This window comes from Aulostomus chinensis, chromosome 16 (genome assembly GCF_037954235.1).
Source record: "Aulostomus chinensis isolate RoL2024-O1b breed Wild chromosome 16, RoL_Achi_v1.0, whole genome shotgun sequence".
Lineage (NCBI taxonomy): Eukaryota > Metazoa > Chordata > Actinopteri > Syngnathiformes > Aulostomidae > Aulostomus > Aulostomus chinensis.
Genome location: NC_141335.1, coordinates 12,908,575 through 12,928,589, shown reverse-complemented (window position 1 = coordinate 12,928,589; position 20,015 = coordinate 12,908,575). Strand labels below are relative to the sequence as shown.

The following is a 20,015-nucleotide window of genomic DNA, read 5'->3' as shown; positions in this document are numbered from 1 at the left end:
CCAAAGTAATTCGCAGTACTTAAAATGAAGGGGTGATCAACTGAACTGAAAGCCTTGTAAAAGTCGAGGAGGAGAATGAACCCCTCCTTTGACGATACATGACGATAATCAAGCAGATCTGAAACAAGTCGCATGTTGTTGTGAATAGAGCGCCCACCCAGAAAACCAGATCGCGTTTCCTCAATAAGATGTGACACCCTTTTTTTCATTCTAGCTGCGATACATCCTTTCATTAACAAGCTTGCTATTGCCTTATTTTCTTGTCTTCTTTTCTCCGGCCTGCTGAAGTAAGTCGAGTTTTTTTTCTCCCTCCATCTATTTTACTCTTGACTTTATAAAAGCACCCCCCCCCCCCCCCGGGCTCTCTTCAGAAAGGATTCTAGCGTTGTTGTTTTGCTTGTGTAACTTTCCGCCAATCACGACGCTGGGGGCGGGGCTAAAAATGAAACTGCGGAAGATTCAAAACGAAGATGGCGACTGAGGATGTTCCCCAAGATACTTTCAAACTGGGCAGAAGGTATTAAATTTGATACTAAACTGCAGTTTTCTGCATTAATGAATGATGCTATGACAACCTCACCCGTTACTTCGCCGTATTTTGTCGTATCATCGGAGGTGTTGGTGTTAGCTAACTTCGCTATTTTAGCAATACGGTGTTGCGGTAACGTCAGCAACGTCTGTTTGTGTGCTCTGAACAGGGAGACGAAATGCAGTGTTTTTATCAGCACGGAGAAGTCCAACGCAAGCCAGCCGGTGATCTTCAACCCAGACTTCTTCGTTGAGAGGCTGAGATACGAACATCCGCAGGCCTTCACCGATCTGGTTCTCAGCAACCTCACCCGACTCATAGATCTTCCCGGGGATGAGTTCGCCCAGCTCACCGGGGAGTGTGAGCCCAAGGTGCCTTCCTCCTCTGGCTTCTTTCGCTCCTTCAACTTCCTCAAGCGAAAAGATTCAGGTAACAGAGCCATCAGTGTATAGAACTGCTTTAAACTTAGGATCTTGCTCACTGGGTTATTTCAGTTGCTTTGGGGAGGGAGAAATAATGTAGAGAGGACCTACTGTCCGCTAACTAAATCAATAGTCATTGATGCATTAATTTGTTGTCAGTCTGGTAAATTGGATTTGATTTGTCCCACTGGGGCTAAAATGAGTAATCAGTTACTGAAATACTTGGCGTTACTCTTTATCGTTTTGATAATCAGTCTGATTATTGATGAATTCTTAAAGACATTTACATTGTTGACAAATTGTTGAAGTCAGAGGTTTTCAAAGGGCGTCATGTCAGCCAGCCTCAGTGTGCGTGAGTTCTTAAAAAAAACAACCTTGATGACAGTTTTTCCTTCTTTCCAAGAGTCAAAAACTGATACATGAGTCATGATAGACTGTTTTCATGTATGTAGTGAATGGAGACATGTAAAACCAGGAATATTGACATAGCTTGTCTAGTAGTAGACATTCTGTGGTTTCAAGTAACATAATTATCATCCTTTATAGGCAACCAAATGCAAAAACTCCAAACCAATCTCTTTGGTCTGACTTTAAACCGAATTTTATGTACTTTTTATCGACTATTTATACATTTCAGATTCTTTTACTTGTGTATCAGTTTTCAGATCATTTCCATCCTATTACGAATAATCTAGTTTTAATCTGAAAACCTTTCGATATCTGCTTTTATACTCTTATCCATTCACTTATGATAACATTTATTTGCTATCTAATTTTGTGCTCTTATCTGTTCATTTACTGATTATCTATTGTTTGGAGTTTTTGTTAATATCTTGGTTTTTACCTCTCATTGTTAGGTTTTGTCCTGCCTCTGGCTGTTATGGGTTGCAACTTGTGATACATTTTCTTTGTATTGAAAGTCTTATACAAATAAAGCCTGACTGATTGAGCCAACAATTAAATTCTAAGTAATGCAAGGGGTGCGCCACCATCTCAACTCCTGGTGTTAATAATTATTAGTAAAGCTGCACCGATGATTGACCTCTCAGCAGAATATTCTCTGTTTTTGTCATTCATGTGTGATTTTTGATCATGTATTGATTGACTTTTGCCCGTGACAAAATTCCCTTAATGCGCTAAATTTATTTCGACTTATCTGAACTTGTAATACTTTTTGTCATGGGGTTTGTCTTGTATCGGCTTTGTTCTGCAATAGGCGGCAGCAGCAGGCCCGTGTGATAGATGGAATAGTGTCATGGAATACATTGGTTTGTATGCCTTCCAGACAAAGGAGTGGTTTTTGGTGCGCCATTAACTGAAGAAGGAATAGCCCAGATCTATCAGCTCATTGAATATCTGAGTAAAAGTGAGTAACATTCACACGTCTCACCTGTGACACCTCCATCCAGCTGTTTATGGCAGTAGAAGTACCTCTACTTTGTATGCATGACCTCAGAAGGAAATATCCTTAACCATGACTACCTTCATCATATGTGTTAGTATTTATGTGAGTGAAACAGCTTCTTTCTAACGTGAATATTTACCTTTTGTATAATGATTTTGTACTTTTTAAATGACAAAAATGCTTTCCAACTTTAACTTAGTAGCTGAGCATGAAGTCATGGTTTATTTCTAGAAGGCGATGATGTCATTCCCTGAAAGTGGACACTGGGAGCAAACGCTCGAGTCAATTATTTATCTCAAAGCACTTTGCTCCAGCAGTCTTCCTTTTCCATTTCATTCACTCCATCTCTGTGTCCACCCACCTACGTATCACATCATTGTTTTTTTCTCCTCCTCTTCCACTGTCTTTCTCGTCTTGCACCACTCAGACCTTCATGTGGAGGGGCTGTTTCGTGTTCCAGGCCACATCCTCAGACAGGCTGCTCTGAGGGAGATGCTGAACGCTGGGACAGAGATAGATCTAGAGACGGGCGACTTCCATCCCAATGACGCTGCCACATTGCTGAAAACCTACCTGGGAGAGCTGCCCGAGCCTCTGCTTACACACAGACATTATCACGCTCATCTGAAGATTGGAGGTGTGCTTGACTCATGCACATTCAGAATCAAGAATCAAATGATTATCCTTTTCTTGGCTTGACGGTGACCCTTTGTAATCTCCTATCTACCATGTCAAGAGCTGACTCGCTTTGATGACAAGGGAGATAAGACCAGCGTGCCTGACAAGGAACGCCAGATCGAGGCCTTCCAGCTTCTCTTCATGTTGCTCCCACCAGCCAACCGCAGCCTGCTGAAGCATCTGATGGATTTGCTTTATCACACCGCTCGCAATCAGCACATCAACAAGATGTCAGCTATCAATATAGCCACAATGTTCGCTCCACACATTATCTGGCCCAAAAATGTAAGGACGTTAGGATCATTCTGTTTTACCCTGCAAGTGCATGACAAGCATATTTATTATTTTCCTGTGTTTTTGTGTTGCAGGTGATGGCGAGTGATCTGCAGGGAAACATTGAGAAACTAAATAATGGCATAGCATTCCTCATCAGACACTCACAAAAATTGCTCAAGGTAAACAAGTCCCAATGCTCTTATATTTCATGAAAACAGGATTTTATCACACAAGGTGTGGACTTAATGGATATCAATCATACTTATCTCTGGGCTTCTAGAACATGGATGGGGATGAAAAACTGATCTTGTTTTAGAACCATTTAAAAGAAATGTCCTTTGTAATGGGCTGCACGGTGGTGCAGTGGTCAGCACTGTCGACTCGCATCAAGAAGGTTCCAGATTCGAGTCCCGGCTCTTTCTGTGTGGAGTCTCCATGTTCTCCCTGTACTTGCGTGGGTTCTCTCCTGGTACTCCAGCTTCCTCCCACAGTCCAAAGACATCAAGAGGGGACGAGGCTGATTGATACTCTAAATTGACCGTAGGTGTGACTGTGAGTGTGAATGGTTGTCTGTCTCTATGTGTTGGCCCTGAGATGGACTGGCGACCTGAACAGGGTGAACCCTGCCTCTCGCTCAAAAGCTGCTGGGATAGGCTCCAGCCCCCCCCCCACAACCCTTAACAGGATAAGTGGTAAAAGATGGATGGATGGATGGATGGTCCTTTGCAGTGGAATCATGCTTCTCTGTGACCTTCAGGTCCTTTTTTTGTTTATCTCAATAAGTTTTTCTGATACTCGCACATCAGAAATCACAGACGTCATGCTGCTTGAGACCTTTAACAGTGTGGCTTCATTGTAAAGGGAAGATTCTTAACAATCATAGCTGAAATGTCCATATCAAATAGTAATGTCATAAATATAATGTTCATGCGACATGAACACAAAGCCAAGTGCCATGCTACTGCGATGTCTTTGGCACTTGATGTATGAGTCCAGAGTTACGCATGCAGGTGTTTCTAGAATATTTCTGCGTCCGAGAAAAGTCATGAAAATGAATGCCATACAGCACGTTATTCCATTTCAAATCATGATAAGATCCAATAAAACCGTCGCAGTGAAACTGATCAAGAACCACAAGAGAATCGATGAAGATTCAGACTGATGAGAAGAATTGCTAACGGCATTGATATAACATTGTTAGAAATCCCATCCCCACACACTTTGATTAATTCATCACAGTATCCTTTCATCAAGGGATTCATGTGCTTGTCCTTTCCTTGAAGGCACCCGTATACATCAAGGAATATGCGCAGCTCTACTTCACAGGATCCAAGGCTCTTCAATCTAAGGTTAGTCTTCTTTTCTCCTTTGCTAAATATTCACTTCATTTCTGCTGCTTCTGACACCTTTGTCCAGGTCATCCGAGTAGTATAGAACATGTTCTCAATTGATTTTACCTGGTTAAATAAGGTCAACTAAATAAGATAAAGTACGTACTGAAGATTTGATCTGTACTTTCTTTCAAAACTCTCACAATAATAAACTGTGTGGTTTCTCACAGACAGCTGCTTTTGCAGTATCTAATCACACTTTTGGTGATAATCTAGGACGACCTGACTCTGTACTCTGGGACCAAAGAACCCCTGGCCGTGGTTATGACCACCTCCCCTTCTCCCTACACGAGACCAGCTGGAGGTGAAGGCGGCGATGGCAGCAGCAGCAGCATCAGGTCATACGATAAACAGAGTTACACTGAATCCGCTCTCCAAGAGCTGTACCAGCAGGTCAACAACATGCCTGAATCTGCCAAAAAGAAGAAACTCATCAGACAGGTAAATTATTGCATCCTGTGAGCGCAACAATCAGACAGACATTTTCCACCTCAACATATCATGCCTTGGTGTATTTAGTTTGAGAAGCAGCCTTTGGGCACACCCTCGGCTGAGTCTCGGACACCATTCAGCAGGAGACACTGGCGCTCACGCTCTTTGGGAGGAATTATCAAGGTCTGTAGACAGTTCTCACTTATTCGCTTTCGTACCATCATTAGCGAGGCTATTGAGCAAAGTTTTGATTAGTATTCCTCAAATTGTTTCTTTCTTAGGCGTATTTGGAAGCACACGGTTGAATTGTGAACTTAGTTTTGGGGGGGTGATGTAAGCAGACTTCAGTGAAGGATGTTTGGATGCATTCAATGTGTTTGTAGAGCCATAGAATTGGATCAGTTGTCATAAAAATCTTTATTCTTGATGGAAAATGCAGTTTGTCTTGTAATGCTGTATTAAGTTGTTTTCCGCCTCCCCAGTAACGATGTTTTTGTTCCTAAAACAGAGGAAGGTGTTGGGAAGCCAAACATTAACTGGGAAAGAAAACAGCAGACTGCAGAGTCCTGCGCCCAGCAGTTCGGTTGATAGCTCCAGCTGTGGAGGAGTGAGTATTACATCATCATCACACCACAAAATCTCTTAGTGACCACCTGCTGCTAGTATCAGCTTCTCTACAACAGAAAGCAGAACCAGACCAGTAGTTCCACTGAAAGCTACACCGTGAAATCAACCTGGAACCATTTCAAATGTCTGAAACTGTGAAATCGTCAATGACTTTCCCCTTCAGATGTAAATACGAAGAATTATTACTTCAGTACGTGTACATGCCGCATCATCATCGAAGTGTTAAATAGCACGATTGACTCCTAAAGCTGTCGTCGACCAGCTACTAGTAGTTTTGCTAACGCCCGTGGTGAAGGCCTCGTCTGGCACGTGGAGCCGTGTGTGGTTCACCACAGGCAGGCCTCGACTCACTTGAACTCAAGACTGCTTACTTTGCTAATGATGCTTAATGTTGTCCAATGAAATGATTAAAAATGACTTAATCTCCTTTCTTCCTTCTCTCCTCCTTTGCTCCAGGATTAATCATCCTTAAAAGAATGTGATTTCACAACTGAGGAGACATCAGTCTGTTACAGGATGTCCTTGAGGCCTCCGCAACTCCACTGTGGTTTTTTTAATGTTTTTTTTTGGGGGGGGGGGGGGCTTTTACTCTTTTTAGATTCGTTTTTAAGATTTCACAAAAATGAGTTTTAAAACAGAGTGGACGGGGATATAGAAAACAAAGCAGTAGAATGAGTTCACTCCAGGAAATTAAAGCAAGGGATGTAAAGCTGGTTTAGGAACTAGAGCAAGGACAATGAGTACTTCGGTTTTAGTCGGATAACTCAAACCAGTTTTCTTACTCATTGCATAAAAACGTATTTTGACTTTAAATTCCATAACTGTTCATTCTAATCTGCATTGTCTTTGTGACCTGTAGTTTGTGAAATCTGTATGAATGTGGCTTTATCATTGACTGAAACGTTTTTTTTTTTTTTAAATTCCCAAACCTCATTATATTTTTTTATTGGTCCTTTAATGCAGAGTTCCTGGTTGATGGATAGAAAATGACGTGCAAGGGTGTGTTTGTTTTTTATTTAACTGTTAGAAGAAGAAAAAAATCGTAGTACACCAGAAATGTGCCTTAAACAGAATATCTTAAGCTACTGTATGTTTGCAAGTTTTATTTATATAAAGCAGATCTCTTTGAAGTTCTCAACAGCCTTTAGAATATGAAGACTCGAATAATTTTTTTTTTCTCCATAGATTGGTGAATTGAACATGGGGGACATATATAATTTTGTCTTTATTTCACTTTAGTCTTAGGATTCATACCTGTGATACTTTTGGCTACTGCTACTGTGAACGTCACTTTGTTTTTATTTTATATTTCCCTCTCAGGTCGACACCCATTCCTATGCAACTCTGAGTATAACATGGCTTTATATGTGTTGGTATCTTTTCAGCCTTGAAGTGCAAGATTTATTCTGAATTTTTCTTCTTTTTTTTTTTTTACGTATAGTGTTCGATCGTCTGTTGTGGCTGCTTAATCAGGTGCTTTCTAGGATGGTTTTAGCCACTGTTACTTATCCTCCTTGTTGTCTTCTCATTGTGTTTGCAGTTGAGTTGCCACGGTGCCCGGCTTTTTCAATTTCTATAGAATACGTGCCACACGAGGAACTAAATGCCACTGTGAAGCTCCACTACTCACTATAATTAAAAGACATCAAGCTAATATCTGTGTTTGTGTTTGATAAAACAATGAGCAGTGATTTGTGGGAGCATAATGTTACGTCATTCTACTTTTAACCACAAGGTGATGCTGTTTAGTCATAAATAAACACGCAGAAGACTCAGCACAATACATCCCAAATTGAACAATGGATATTAATACAACTTTTAGATATTGTATAAAAGAAATATTGGCTTCAATGGAAAAAGAAGGTTCAAGAGCATCACATCTACATTGACAATAATACATAATCTATTGCTGAGTGCTATGATCCCACCCAGTGTACATTTATTGCTATTTGCAACAAAAGTAAATATTTAGTGAATAATGGAAAATGATTTCAACTCTCCGTGGCACTAAATCGGAATGGGGAGGAACTGATGAGTCCAAAAAAAACTTCGGACACCACAGAAATTAAGTTTGCATTAAATGATTTTACCTAATTTGAACCCGTGTGTGTTGGAGGAGTAAATGTAACTCCTCACAATAGCAGGAATGTCCTGGTGTGTCATTATGGTGTCCATGTCAATGCACGTTTTGGTATTGTAAGTATATGTTGTAGAGGTTTGTGAGAATGGCCCTGTTTTTTTCCTTTCCTCCTGTCCTGTAAATATACAAAAGACTAGCCTCCATGATGGGAATAGTATTGTTGTACTGCCAAAAACTCCAGAGGGGATTTATTTAGCATTCCTTCTCCAGAGTGTGCATGATGACTGTAAAATGAGCCTGCATGGCGAACAGTGATCAACTATGCATTAGCTGCTGTGCACACAAACCCTCAAGCATGCAGGGGGAGTCGATCTGATTTATCTGTAAATATATTCCCTCAAATGTCTCAAGCAGCTCAGTCTGTCTAAAGCAACACACTGAAATACTTCAGACAAATAACACATAATTTGCATTGAAGAGGAAAATCAGTTCAGTTCATGGTTAAAATAGGTTCTTTTTCTCTGGTACACAGCGTTTCTGAGACCATGAACTACTGCGTTTTGCAGCGCTCTCTGTGAAATTTTTTGGACATAAAAGTTGGTCTCTGATTATTTGTTCTGTCTCTCTTTATTAAGGACGTTTTATTACTTTAAGTCAAGCTTGTCAGATTTAATGGATTCAAAATTTTGTTTAGTCCAGAACAAGGTGCCAGCTACTTCATCTTCATAAAAATTTGATTGTACGATTTTTTTCATACGCAGATGAGTGACTATTCAAAGTTATGGCAAACCCTTTTTTTCCCGGATCAATTTTAATTTGCTGCCATGGCCTCCCACAGCTTTCAGAGCTCCAGAATAATTCCTGTTGTTGTATTTGTGTGCATTCCTAAAGCGGAGGGACGTTACCACCACCCCCCATTACCACTAAATACCACTGGCTCCTCTTTAATTAGCTATTCATAGAGGGAAGATCTACACTGCTCTGACACTTTTACTGGGACAGATGGAGCTGTTTCGGAGAGGTGTGTGCATGCATGTGTTTGTGTGTATGCGGACATATGTGCATTTCGGGGAAGTTTTGGTCAAGCAGCAAAACAAGAAAGTGTTATTCTGTCCTGCTGTTTTGTTTTTTTTTTTCTTTCGTCATTCCTTTAGTGCATCTGCTAGTAAGTAAGATTCTTGTGTCCATGTTTATGTTCGGATGGGGTGGGGCTAAACCCTGCGGACTAGAGACCACGGCAAACTAAGCACAGCCCTGGCAAATGATAATGGAGTTGTTAAGTAAATCTTAATTAGTCCTACAAAACTCAGTATGTATTAAGAAAAGGGTAAGGAACATATTTGGAGCTAATTTGTTAATTGGAGTTGCTGTGAATCAAAGATGATATAAATTGTGCAAATTTGCTCTATACAAAATACCACACAAACCAGTTTATCATAACCGATAGCTTAATATAGATGTAGGAGAATTTCTAGACTCCGAAGCAATGAAATATGTGCAAGTTAACCAAGACAGAATTTGGTTTGATGCCATTTTCAACACAAAGAAATTAGACATTTTAGTTGTTGCTTTTGTGCATGTTTGCAAAGTCAAGTCAAGTGAAGAATGTAGAATCCCGATTCACATATAGGTTTGGATGTTTCTACCACAGCTAAGACAAAGTCTCCTCCTCAGGGCTGCTGGCAACAATTTTTTACACACAATATTTTAAAGTGACACTTTTTTTTTGTCTGTGAAGACAAGAGTGAACAAAGCATTTTGGACTGAACTCATAAATATGTGAGGTTTTCTACCCAAATCCAGAATACTGATTCGCAGTTCTTTGAATTGCAAATAAATACGGATTTGGAAACCTCTCCTGAAAGCTGCAATTACACTGTCAACAGTGGCTAGGAATGAACATACCCCCTGTTTTAACTGAACCTTTTCAAAGTACTATTTATTAAGCATTCATTTAAAGGAAATAATCATCCACAGATGCTGTTTATCATTCAATTTTCCCCTCTCAACAGGGCAGTTTATCTTTTTGTTTTTGAATGAGGAATGCGTTGTGCTGGCATTAGGGGAAGGATTTAGTGTTGGTGACTCCATAACTTTTAGTAGCAGAGCAGGTAGTCTTATTAGGATGTAATCTCTCTTTATTTGCCCCATCTCATGAATACCCCCTTTTAAAAAAAAGAAATCCCCTGCTGAGGCATCCGTCTGTGTGGTCACGCTTCATCTATACATGTTCAGACCTACACTTCTGGATTACTTCTTCCATTTTTGTGAGTGAGTGTGTGTGTGTGTGTTTCACCTCTAAGGACTGAGGTGTTGATTCCTCCTCCCTACTGGATTCTCTTTGGTTACATTAACAGACACACATCTCCCTGCAGCCCCTGGGCAGGGGTTATGCAGTGTCATGCAGGTTAGGGCTCTCTCTCTCCCTCGCTCGCTCTCTCTCTCTCTCTCTCTGCGGGGTTCACCTTGAGGCAACCTGAGAGAAAAGAGGGAGCACAGTGAGTGAAAGAAAGATAGAGGGAGAGAGAGATTTGGAGTAGATTTGGATAGTGAATAGATTGAAAGAGGGATGTGGAGAATGAGAGGGAGTTCAGACAGGGTTCTGAGGGAGGTGGTGGTGGTGGGGTGCAGTGTGAGGAGGGAAAGGAGGGGTAGGGGTGGAGTCGGGGGCTCTGCTATTTGTAGATCCTTGTGATGGATGACTGGTGTGTGTGTGTGAGAGAGAGTGTGTGTGTAAGAGAGAGAGAGAGAGAGAGACTGGGTTTTTTTCTTTCTGCTCTTTCCCCATTCCCTCTCTCTTCAGGCGAGCAGAGCGGAGCAGGACTGAGTGAGAGGAAGACAGACGTGTGCAGACCAGAGCAACAAGACAAGAGAAGAGAAGAGTTTGCAAGGAGAGAATAAGAGTTTTTTTTTTTTACAGCAAACTGTGTTGGATATCAAACTTAACATCAAAAAGAAATCTAGAAGAAGAAAAGGATTTGCTTTGCTTCACTCCCCAGAGGACAATATTAGCATTTGTAATAGTTTTTTGTTTCTAATTATATTCACCGCAAATATAGAAATATTTTACAGGGCTGCAAGCAGGACTTTTGCTGAAAAGCACAAAGAGCAGACAGAGAGGAACAGGGCTGCTGGTGAATATGCCAGTTAGAGGGAACTGTTTTGGGGCAGGCATGGCCAAACTGGCCGGGCAGCCACTCTGGATGTGGGTGGTGATGCTCTCTGCCCTGCTGGTGGGCAACACCAGTGCCTGCCCAACCCTGTGTACCTGCAGCGGCACCACAGTAGACTGCCATGGACTGGGTCTCAAAACCATGCCAAGGAATATCCCCCGCAACACTGAGCGACTGTGAGTACCATCTGGACACTACCATCATATGCGTATGTGTGTGAGAGACAGGCAAACACCCCAACTCTGTCCCTCTCTTTTCTTTATATTGTAAAGGTGCACATGACTTCGCTAAGACTAAGAGGGAACAATAGCCCTGGTGTGAGTGTGTGTCAGTCACTGGCATTCCAGTCAGGTATAAATAGGCATGAGGGACTGCAAAAGAGCCGAAGCAGATGTGTTCCTTCCACACGTGTCCATAATTTACTTCACTGCTTGTTTGAGAATTGTTGAGGGCGAATGAATGAAATTTTGCTTCACCTCTGTGTGTAAAGTTTGAAAAGTTGAACTTTAAATTCACATCTGTGGTTAGTTTATATTCTCTTGAAACGTATTTCTGACCTTCTACTCCGGAGCCACAGAACCCCCCCCCCCCCCCCCCTCTCCCCACCACCACCCCTTCGTCTTCCAATGCAGCCTCACTCCACAAATTGTTAAATCATGTAGAAAATTAAGCAAATCGGCTACTTAAGTGAGTCTTACACCAGGACCATGTAGCTGTCTTGTAAAAGGGTTTCGGGGATGGGAGACGGAGGGAGAGGTGAGACAGACGCCAGCTTGCTGAGTGGAGTTTCTCTGTCTTTTCTAACATCCCTTTGAAATATTCATCAGCAAATCAAAAGTGAGGAGTGCAAGAGGAAATAGATTGTTCTATTTCAGCTTTTAGAATATCAGTCCTGAATAAAACATGTAGTGGGAACGGAGGAGAGGAAGCCTGTGTCAGAGGCAGCAGCAGCATAGTGGGAGCTGGTTGCATATTGTATGTTTTTCATATTTAATTTCTAAGAACACTTCTTTTTTTAAATTCAATTTTTTTTGGGGGGGGGGGGGCATGTTTCCGGATTGTTTATGCGCACATGCTGGTTCAACACTGAAGCGGAGAGGAAACACAGTCATTTTGTGGTTTCCTTTTACATGAATGGCCATTCACTCTTGAAATATTCTGCACCCTTCCACTCAAGAGTACTTTTGTGTTGGAAGTTGTTTGTGCGTTCATAGGTCAAAGGCAGCAGGGGATTTCATTTCATCGTTGGCGCATCTCTTTTTGCTCAAGATGCTGCATTTTAAACATGATGTGCATAAAGGTCATGTGTAATTTATTCTAGGGTTGCTGGTGTGTGTGTGTGTGTGTGTGTGTGTGTGTGTGTGTGTGTGTGTGTGTGTGTGTGTGTGTAGGTCATGTAAAAGATAGCTAGTCTCCACAGAGAGGTGCATCTTAACAATAGGGACTATCCTCTTCTGCAGGCTGTTTTACAGGGTGATTAATCAACCCAGCCTACCCTAAACCACACGATAGTCCCCTGTGCACACAGTGAGGCTTGTGGTTTTATATTTTGAATATGTGTGTTCATGTGATTAAGCCCGCTAGGATATTAGCAAGATTGGAGTTAGTCAAGAATTGTCCTGGAAGTTTAAGATTTGATTGATATTGATTTCATGTCCATATGGTTATTTATTTTGTCTGTGCTTTACAGTGATGCTTTAGGAAATGGTGGTAGAAAGGGAGGGGGATGGTTTTAGGAAAAAGTATGTGTGTCTATGGGGCGGGGTGTGTGTGGAGGGTGTTGAGGCAGACAGCAGAATCCCATTTGCACCTGTCAGTGTGGGTTTGGATCAGGTCTGACCCCTACGCTCCTCTGACCAAAGACTGTAATGAGACTGTGAAGCACCACGTGCTAAAATCACACCCCACCGTGCACGGGGCCACTGGACACTCCCCTCCTCTTCCTCCCCTCCCTCTGCTCCCTCTCAGCATCCTCTCCATCTCCTATCTGTTTTTTTAAATTCTCAAGACCATTCTTTCACTATAACATCATGTGTCCCATATTCTGAGGAAGAAATCAGCCTGGTTGGGGTTTTAGGAGGGCAGGTAACCTTTCCTCTCTCTACGTTATCTCCCTCACAGCCTCCTGGATAGTGTGTGTCTCATCTGTGAATGAGTTGATTCACAGAGGGGGAGGAGCTCTATGTTAGTGTGTATGTGTGCCTTCATCTAATTGCAAAGAGCCGGTGTATTGATGTGTGTTTCTGTGAGGAATCACACCCTGTAGAGATTCATGGAGACGGATGCTGCATAGCATTATGTTTCATTTTGTGCATGGATGTGTAACTCTGATGTTCACTTGTGTTTGCTCATAATCTTGAGTCTCCACATATAAATGTGCATGAATAAATAGATGAAAACACAAGAGGTTTGATGGCGCTTGTAGATGAGAAGCTCCCTCGCTTCAATAAGCATGTTTATGTATTTGGCGGCTGGAGGTGGGAGGTATGTGTGCATGTGCCAGGGAATGCCTGCAGTGTTTTTGGCGCCAGTACATAGCTGGTACAATGACTGCTCACTAGCCACCTGATCCATAATTTACCCTGACAAGGCTGAGAACAGCCTGCCCACTACCTGCCAACTCTGTCGATGGGACTCATAGATGTGAAAGACAAAGAAATGGGGTGAGGCCAGGAGCTGGGGGAGTCAAGAGGAACCTTCAAGGAGAGATTGGCACAGTAACTGAGGTAGTAATGAAGGGAGTACTACTCAGAGGAGTCCTGTAACTCAACCACAATGCTAATGAATGAATTAACAAGAGCATGTTATTTATTATAAGGAGCAAAGCCCCAAAGCAGGCTGGATTACACTCAGGTTCTTTTTTGCTGTCTTATATATCCATCTTCTTTGCCGCTAACCCATGAGGAGTGATAACGCCTGGAATGAAGATCATTCAGAGAATGTTTATGCTCAGTGGAGGATTGTGAAATTACAGGTCTGGGACTCTGCCGGTTCAATTTACTGCCTGCACAACACAGCTGTGGTCTTCTCTTTGTTGAATACGGAGCTGCCGGACGCCATTTCTCCGTCTCACTTCAGTTTAGTATTTTATAACACATTTCATTGCTGCGGAGTCGCTGAAAGAGTGCATGGTATAAAACAATTGCTGATTCAAGGATAACACTTTCTGCTGGGGCACTCTGATCTTTTTACATTTCATATACTGACGCTGACAGACTGCTGTGTCTCGAAACATGCCTGGAGGAACACAACCACTTTATATACGCGATCACACACAACAATTTATCCCCTCAATGGGATCTATGTGTGTGTCAAAGACATGCTTCTACAACCAATTCATATAAGGTTGTATTCCTCATGTTGTGGAGGCATAAATCTGTTAACACTGTGGTGACTCACCTCCCTGTTGGGGATAAAAAGCAAGTCTCCTTTGAGTAAATCGTTAAATTTTAGAGTGAAGACTTGGTTTCAGGTTAAAACTGAGGTTAGGTAAACAGTAGTTTTGATTAGGGTTAATGAATCAATGTAACTTCCCCTGAAGTAATGGAAACATGTGTGTAAATGTTGATATAAGAGTGTGCATGCGCCTATGGGTTTACACGTGTGGTTGCCTTGCACGCCTGTTCACCAGTGGCTGAATGTTAGCAGACCATGAAAATTGCATTTGGAGAATCCAGCTAGATCACCTTTCATCTCTCTGAAGTCCATCTTTCCTTTTAACCTCACTGGCTAGCCAGTAAGGAGCCAGCAAAGGGTCGAGATGGGGATGTGCGCTGTGTATGAGTGTGTGTGTGTGTGTGTTTAAATGCACATCAACGAGCACTCTCCAGACGTATGCCCTCATAATCCACATTTCACGCTAGAAGAGATGCTTTTGATGTGATTTAAGGTTGAAAATAAATTAAAGGCAGTAATCTAGGCGCTAGGACTATGCACACATGCAACAGTAGGGGGTTTAACCTTAAAAAAAATACTGTAATCCTTAGAATATAGTGACAAATATATCATGCCAATTACCAAATTTTAGAGCACATTTAATTCAAATACTGTAAGAGTCATGTGGCATTCAAGTAGTCATTTTCCTTATTCATTGTTACTTCATCCCAACATTAATTTCATGATTTAGCTATTTTTTTTGTTTTGTCTATAAAAAAGCGAAAAATACTCAGAGATTTTTCACATGATCATCTCCAATTTCTCACTTTTGCTCTGTTTTTTTTCTCCCTCTCTTGAAATAACAAAAACAGTCACAATAGTTGCAGTTGGAATACTTAAAACTTTCTGCTGGCTGAAAACGTTTTTCTTTGCGTATCTGCGGTCAGATCAGCTGATTTCTATAGAGCCGGAGGAATGCTGTTATCAGAGAATTCTAGGGAATCAACAGGGAGATCAAACCACACATGCAGCATCATCGCATTACCAGTCGTCAGCGGGTGTCTGTCAGGCAAACATCTTCTGTTTTCTGTTTAGAATGTCTAAAAGATATGATGAACATCATACAGGACTCAAGGCCACGACAAAACTTTGGTGTACTCCGCTGAACAAACTTAGGACATAGTTATGAAAGACCCCTTTAGTCTCTGCTTCTACAGCAGCTCTCAGTGTGTCTGTGGTGGTAACACAGGCTAGAACAGATGTTTAATTGATTCACTTCAGCCTGAGAGAGTGTCATAAGTTATCTATGGTTGTCTGCGTGTGCTACTTTCTTGCCCTCGGCTGTTTCCCTCCACTCGTCGCTCAATATCTCCTCTGGCTTTACAGAGGCAATTTGTGTTTTTGAGTGAAGACCAGGTAAAACAGATGCTTGGATCAGTACCCCTGACTTTTACCTAGAGCAGTTGATGAAATGAGAGGGCTCTCAACATGCACAGGTCAAGTCTCTGAGAAAGTGTGTGTCCACAAGTGTGTGTGTGTGTGTGTGTGTGTGTGTATGTGTGTGTGTGTGTGTGGGATCTGCTTGCTGTTTACCTTCCCTATCAGCAATCTTGCTCTTGAGGCCTGACTGTGCAGAATGAAAACTGTAAATAGCCCTTGAGGAGCCCAGGAGGCAGCAAAACACTCTCAGACATAGTCTTTATGCACACACACACACACACACACACACACACACACACACACACACACACACACACACACACACACACACACTAAAAATGTACAGTCAAGGGCCTTAACTGCTTGTCAGAAAGCCACATTTCAATGGAGAGGGAATGTTTTCTTCAAGCTGGGCAGAAATCTGACCTCGTAGTGTGGATAGAAGTGTTCCAGTTAGGTTTAAGTGTGTGTTATTTTGGTCATGGTGGTCTGCGCTCTCTCTCTCTCCCTCACTCTCTCTCTCTCTCTGAGTCTCTCTATCTTTGGTTGTTGCGAGCTCGCATGGCGCTACCTTGTATATGCATATACTGGCGGACTGACTAGTATGTAGGTCGCTTTCTCCTCATGTCTCCACTGACGTTTCCCAGACAGCTCTTCACAGCTCCCTGGCTGCCCGCAACACTCCACCACACTGCTCCACACCGTCACTTTCATGCAGCTAACTACACTGTCAGAGCAGCTCTCTCTTCTCTCTGTCTGTCAGGCAGACTCTTATCTACTCTCCCCATCTCTCTTTCTTTCCTGTGTGTTTCACGGCTGTCACATCCATATGTTGTGGAGTCTGGAAGAGGAGGAGGAACACTTCACTCTTCCACAGCTTCTCAACCTGTTCAGTTCATTCATTATGGAGAGAGCTTGCTGGTGTGATGAAATTGCATTATCAGTGTGGGATTGCGGTTAATGAGCATCAACGCTTTAGCCGTACAGGACCTCAGGCTGTTGGTCATCGGCTTGTTTACACTGTGAGGAGGCTGGACAGCACATTGTCACAGATGTCCTCCCTGCCAGGCCAAAGCTGTTCAGGACAAATGGTCCTGTGGCGCTCGCAGCAGTGATGTAGAATGACTGCGCTGCAAAATGTACACACCTTAATCAGTCATTTAAATGTTTCTGTAGCTCTCATTTCATGGTTTATTTCTTTAAAACAATTATTAGCCTGTTTTAATGTAGGACTAGTTTTATAAAGTCCTGGTGTTATGTTGGTGATTTCATTTAAAGAGTATGAGTTTAGTTTCCCTATCATGGAGCAACAGAAGAAGCTCAAGAGGAGCTAGCTTGAAATAACCATGAAGTCATTCATTGGATTGATGCATCAATTATGCAAAGCAGATAGAGCAGAGCGATGTTGCATCCTAAAGTTAAGATATGGACATTTTTATTTAAATTTGCACTTTGTACATTTATGGGTAAAGGGGATGAGATGCATTTACTTCCAGAATCCTGCTCTATTCAGGGAAAAGGGGTCTGTCTTTTATAACTGCATTTAGAAAAATTAAGCAAAGCAGCAAGGAAAGAAGGACACAGATTGAAAGAAATGTGAACTTAGTGCAGGATAAACAACATTTCTCTTTAACTTGGAAAAGCCTGTTGGCTACAATCACTCTACCAACTACAGCTTGCATCCCCAACCACATTTACTCCACTGCCTAGTTTATTAATCAAACAGGTTGAGAGAACTGAATAAGCACCAGATAACTAATAGTTAAGTCAACTTTGTGAACCTTAAACTCCAGAACAGGAACACATTACAGAGTTGAGCCCAAACTGTGTGTTGTTTTAAGCTGCTTAGTGAAAAACAGGCAGCTTGATGAAACTTTTGTGATGTGTTAACTGTGGTACTTCTTGTGTAAAAACCTTGGTGAAACTTTATATTACAACCCTTCTCCTCAATGGAGTTCTGCAGGGATTTTTGTTGTCCAACAATGACGTTAGCATCTCCATGGGTTCCCTCAACAAAAGCCAATGGGATTGTTTCACTGGATTTTGGAAACACTGAAGATCAGCTCTGTGCGTAAAAAAAACAAGTTCAGTGACATCATCTTCACAAATAAAAACTTCTTTGATGATTTGAAAAGTTTAAATGCAACTTTTAGAGGTATAAAACTAGTGTTAGGCTTTGCATGAACTACACTGCAGAAGCAACTGTCACTACAACGACGTTTTACTTTGCTTTAGCCACATATTAGCAAACCACCATTTTTTGAAGACACAAACACTTCTGAAGCATAAAGTTTGGTATTTACGGTTTTATTCAGTGAAACAAAGTATTAAAACATCTTGAGCTGATGTGAATCATTGAACCACTGACAAACCATTGACTTGTAGATGAAGGACAGAATTTCACAACACAAACTTGCCTCCTGGTTTGATGACTCATTCCTTCTCATTTACAAGAACTTATAGTGTAGCTTTTTACCAGTTCCTCCCGGACCTTAGATAAAGACAGCGTAAAAATATGGCATTTTAGTGAAACAATTTGTGGTATAAGTATTTTACAAGCACCGTGTGGTTGTACTCAGGACGCACACTCGGGAAAGAATTTACCTCAGTACCTTGTAAGTTTCCTGTACTTACAAAATATTTACTTTATAATATGTTTTCTACTTTCCTCTGAATACCCTGTAGGTATCCAGTATTTACAAAGTACTGTTTCTCTGTAATACCCCATTTTTACATCCTTGTTCCGCTGTACATATATGTACTGTACCAGCAGGAACTGCTTTGTTATGCTGTGTTGTTGGACACTGCTCACGCTTGCTGGCCTGCGCTGTTCCACTTCGTCTACATTTATTTCCATTCTGCTGTGTTTCTGCATAAATCAGTAATGTTGGTGAAAAGCTCTACAACCAACGGTAGTTTCTCTTGTGATCGTCATGTTATTTTGCTTCCAACGACACCCGGCCGCCTTCCCACGGGCATTCCTGTACATTGCAGTACGTGTGCTTGTGTGCATTCCTTGATACAGTATATTTATATGGCCGTTGTGTATGTGTGTAAGAAACAGGGCACATGTGGACTCTTGTTTCTGAGCGTATCTGTTTGCAGGCGTTAGCGAGCCAGTGTGTTTGCTTACTTTCCCTCTAGTCTTGGGGATCCATTTCATGTAATGTTGCTCAATTCAAACCAGGTCCCCCTTTGCAGAGGGACCCCAGCAGCTGGCAGAAATAAACATAATGAGTTTTTCAGCGTTGGAGCAGTGGTTTGAGTCTCTTTGTAGAGATGCGGTGTAGCTGAGTGTAGCTGCCGTGTGTCCACTGGAGGAAAGGAGAACCTAGAACCAGGCATCAATCACCTGGGCACAGAAGATGAAGACGGATTAGATAGTGATGTCATAAATCCACTGGCTCCCGAGGAGGTGTGTCAACACCGGGAAACATTACAGTTTCCAGAGGATGGAGTGGATTTCACTGGAGCAGTTGGAGGTGGAAATATGTCACTGTAGGAAGTGGGAATGATACCTAATAATTTAAGGCCTCCAAACTAAAGTCAAGTTGCGCAAAAACCTGCACAAATTCGGCAATACAATACATCTGTCTGTGAAAGCGGGCCTTTGCTGTCGTGCCAAAAGCTGTTTCAGCTTCCTTTGATTGCAAAACAAAGAAAATACCAGCAACTGATGTTTTAGCTAACAAACAGCAGATTTTCTTTGAGACAGTGACGCTATTACTGTGGTATACTGACTTAATTTAGACACGCGATCAACATAGAAATGTGCTTCTTGGCCACCATGAGCCTCAGCAGTTAACTAGGTATTAATAATCCCTCATCCATCTGTAGTGAGGTCAGCCTTCACCGAATTTTGCTCATCTATACCGAGCTAGGCTAGCTTGGGCTGGCCAGCACCATTAACAGATTTGTGACTGAGTAGTTGAGTGATCAAAATGAATCATTCGTGTGGCTGTCGAGTCTTGGAGTTTCCCACTGGGTGCTGCTGTTTCAGAATTAGTCTATGCAGAGACATACAGTTGTAGGCAGAACAGCAGCACGTAAACGTCTCCTCTTTTCTCCAGCAATTAAAAACGCAGGAGCAGCGATGGTGTGATACTTGCTAGTTGCCATTTAATTGAGTAATTCAATGACTAAGATGCTAATACAATGAAATGCACAATTAGTTGCTGACTCATAAT

General features: G+C 41.9%; 2 protein-coding genes across 7 annotated transcripts in view; both read left to right on the top strand.

The window, feature by feature from the left end:
* The first annotated feature begins 405 nt into the window (after nucleotides 1-405).
* Nucleotides 406-8,076, top strand: LOC147247544 (rho GTPase-activating protein 19-like). Of its 2 annotated transcripts, none has more exons than XM_086180118.1 (11): nucleotides 406-517; nucleotides 699-958; nucleotides 2,237-2,317; nucleotides 2,817-2,993; nucleotides 3,093-3,319; nucleotides 3,403-3,489; nucleotides 4,594-4,659; nucleotides 4,918-5,142; nucleotides 5,221-5,316; nucleotides 5,642-5,740; nucleotides 6,217-8,076. In XM_086180118.1, exons 1-11 carry the CDS (start codon nucleotides 471-473, stop codon nucleotides 6,220-6,222), a joined length of 1,371 nt encoding a protein of 456 aa, XP_086036244.1. In that variant the 5' UTR covers nucleotides 406-470; the 3' UTR covers nucleotides 6,223-8,076. The 2 variants fall into 2 exon arrangements, with proteins under 2 accessions (XP_086036244.1, XP_086036243.1); XM_086180117.1 differs by having other exon boundaries at nucleotides 2,784-2,993; nucleotides 6,217-8,075.
* Nucleotides 8,077-10,359: 2,283 nt separating this feature from the next.
* Nucleotides 10,360-20,015, top strand: part of slit1a (slit homolog 1a (Drosophila)) — a 90,270-nt gene continuing 80,614 nt past the window's right edge. For 2 of the 5 annotated variants that reach the window (XM_086179764.1, XM_086179761.1), the window contains exon 1: nucleotides 10,362-11,189. In XM_086179764.1, the coding sequence (XP_086035890.1) occupies nucleotides 10,981-11,189 (209 nt within the window). In that variant the 5' untranslated portion in view covers nucleotides 10,362-10,980. Of the gene's footprint in view, nucleotides 11,190-20,015 lie in introns of all 5 variants that reach the window. The other 3 variants (XM_086179765.1, XM_086179762.1, XM_086179760.1) reach the window with 2 other exon arrangements.

What these genes read in the sequence shown, in the direction of transcription:
- LOC147247544 (XM_086180117.1), top strand. Translation starts at nt 471, where the DNA reads ATGGCGACTGAGGATGTTCCCCAAGATACTTTCAAACTGGGCAGAAG. An exon ending in ACATTATCTGGCCCAAAAAT is followed by an intron (nt 3,320 to 3,402) that starts GTAAGGACGTTA and finishes TTTGTGTTGCAG; the next exon opens with GTGATGGCGAGTGATCTGCA. An exon ending in CTTTGGGAGGAATTATCAAG is followed by an intron (nt 5,317 to 5,641) that starts GTCTGTAGACAG and finishes TTCCTAAAACAG; the next exon opens with AGGAAGGTGTTGGGAAGCCA.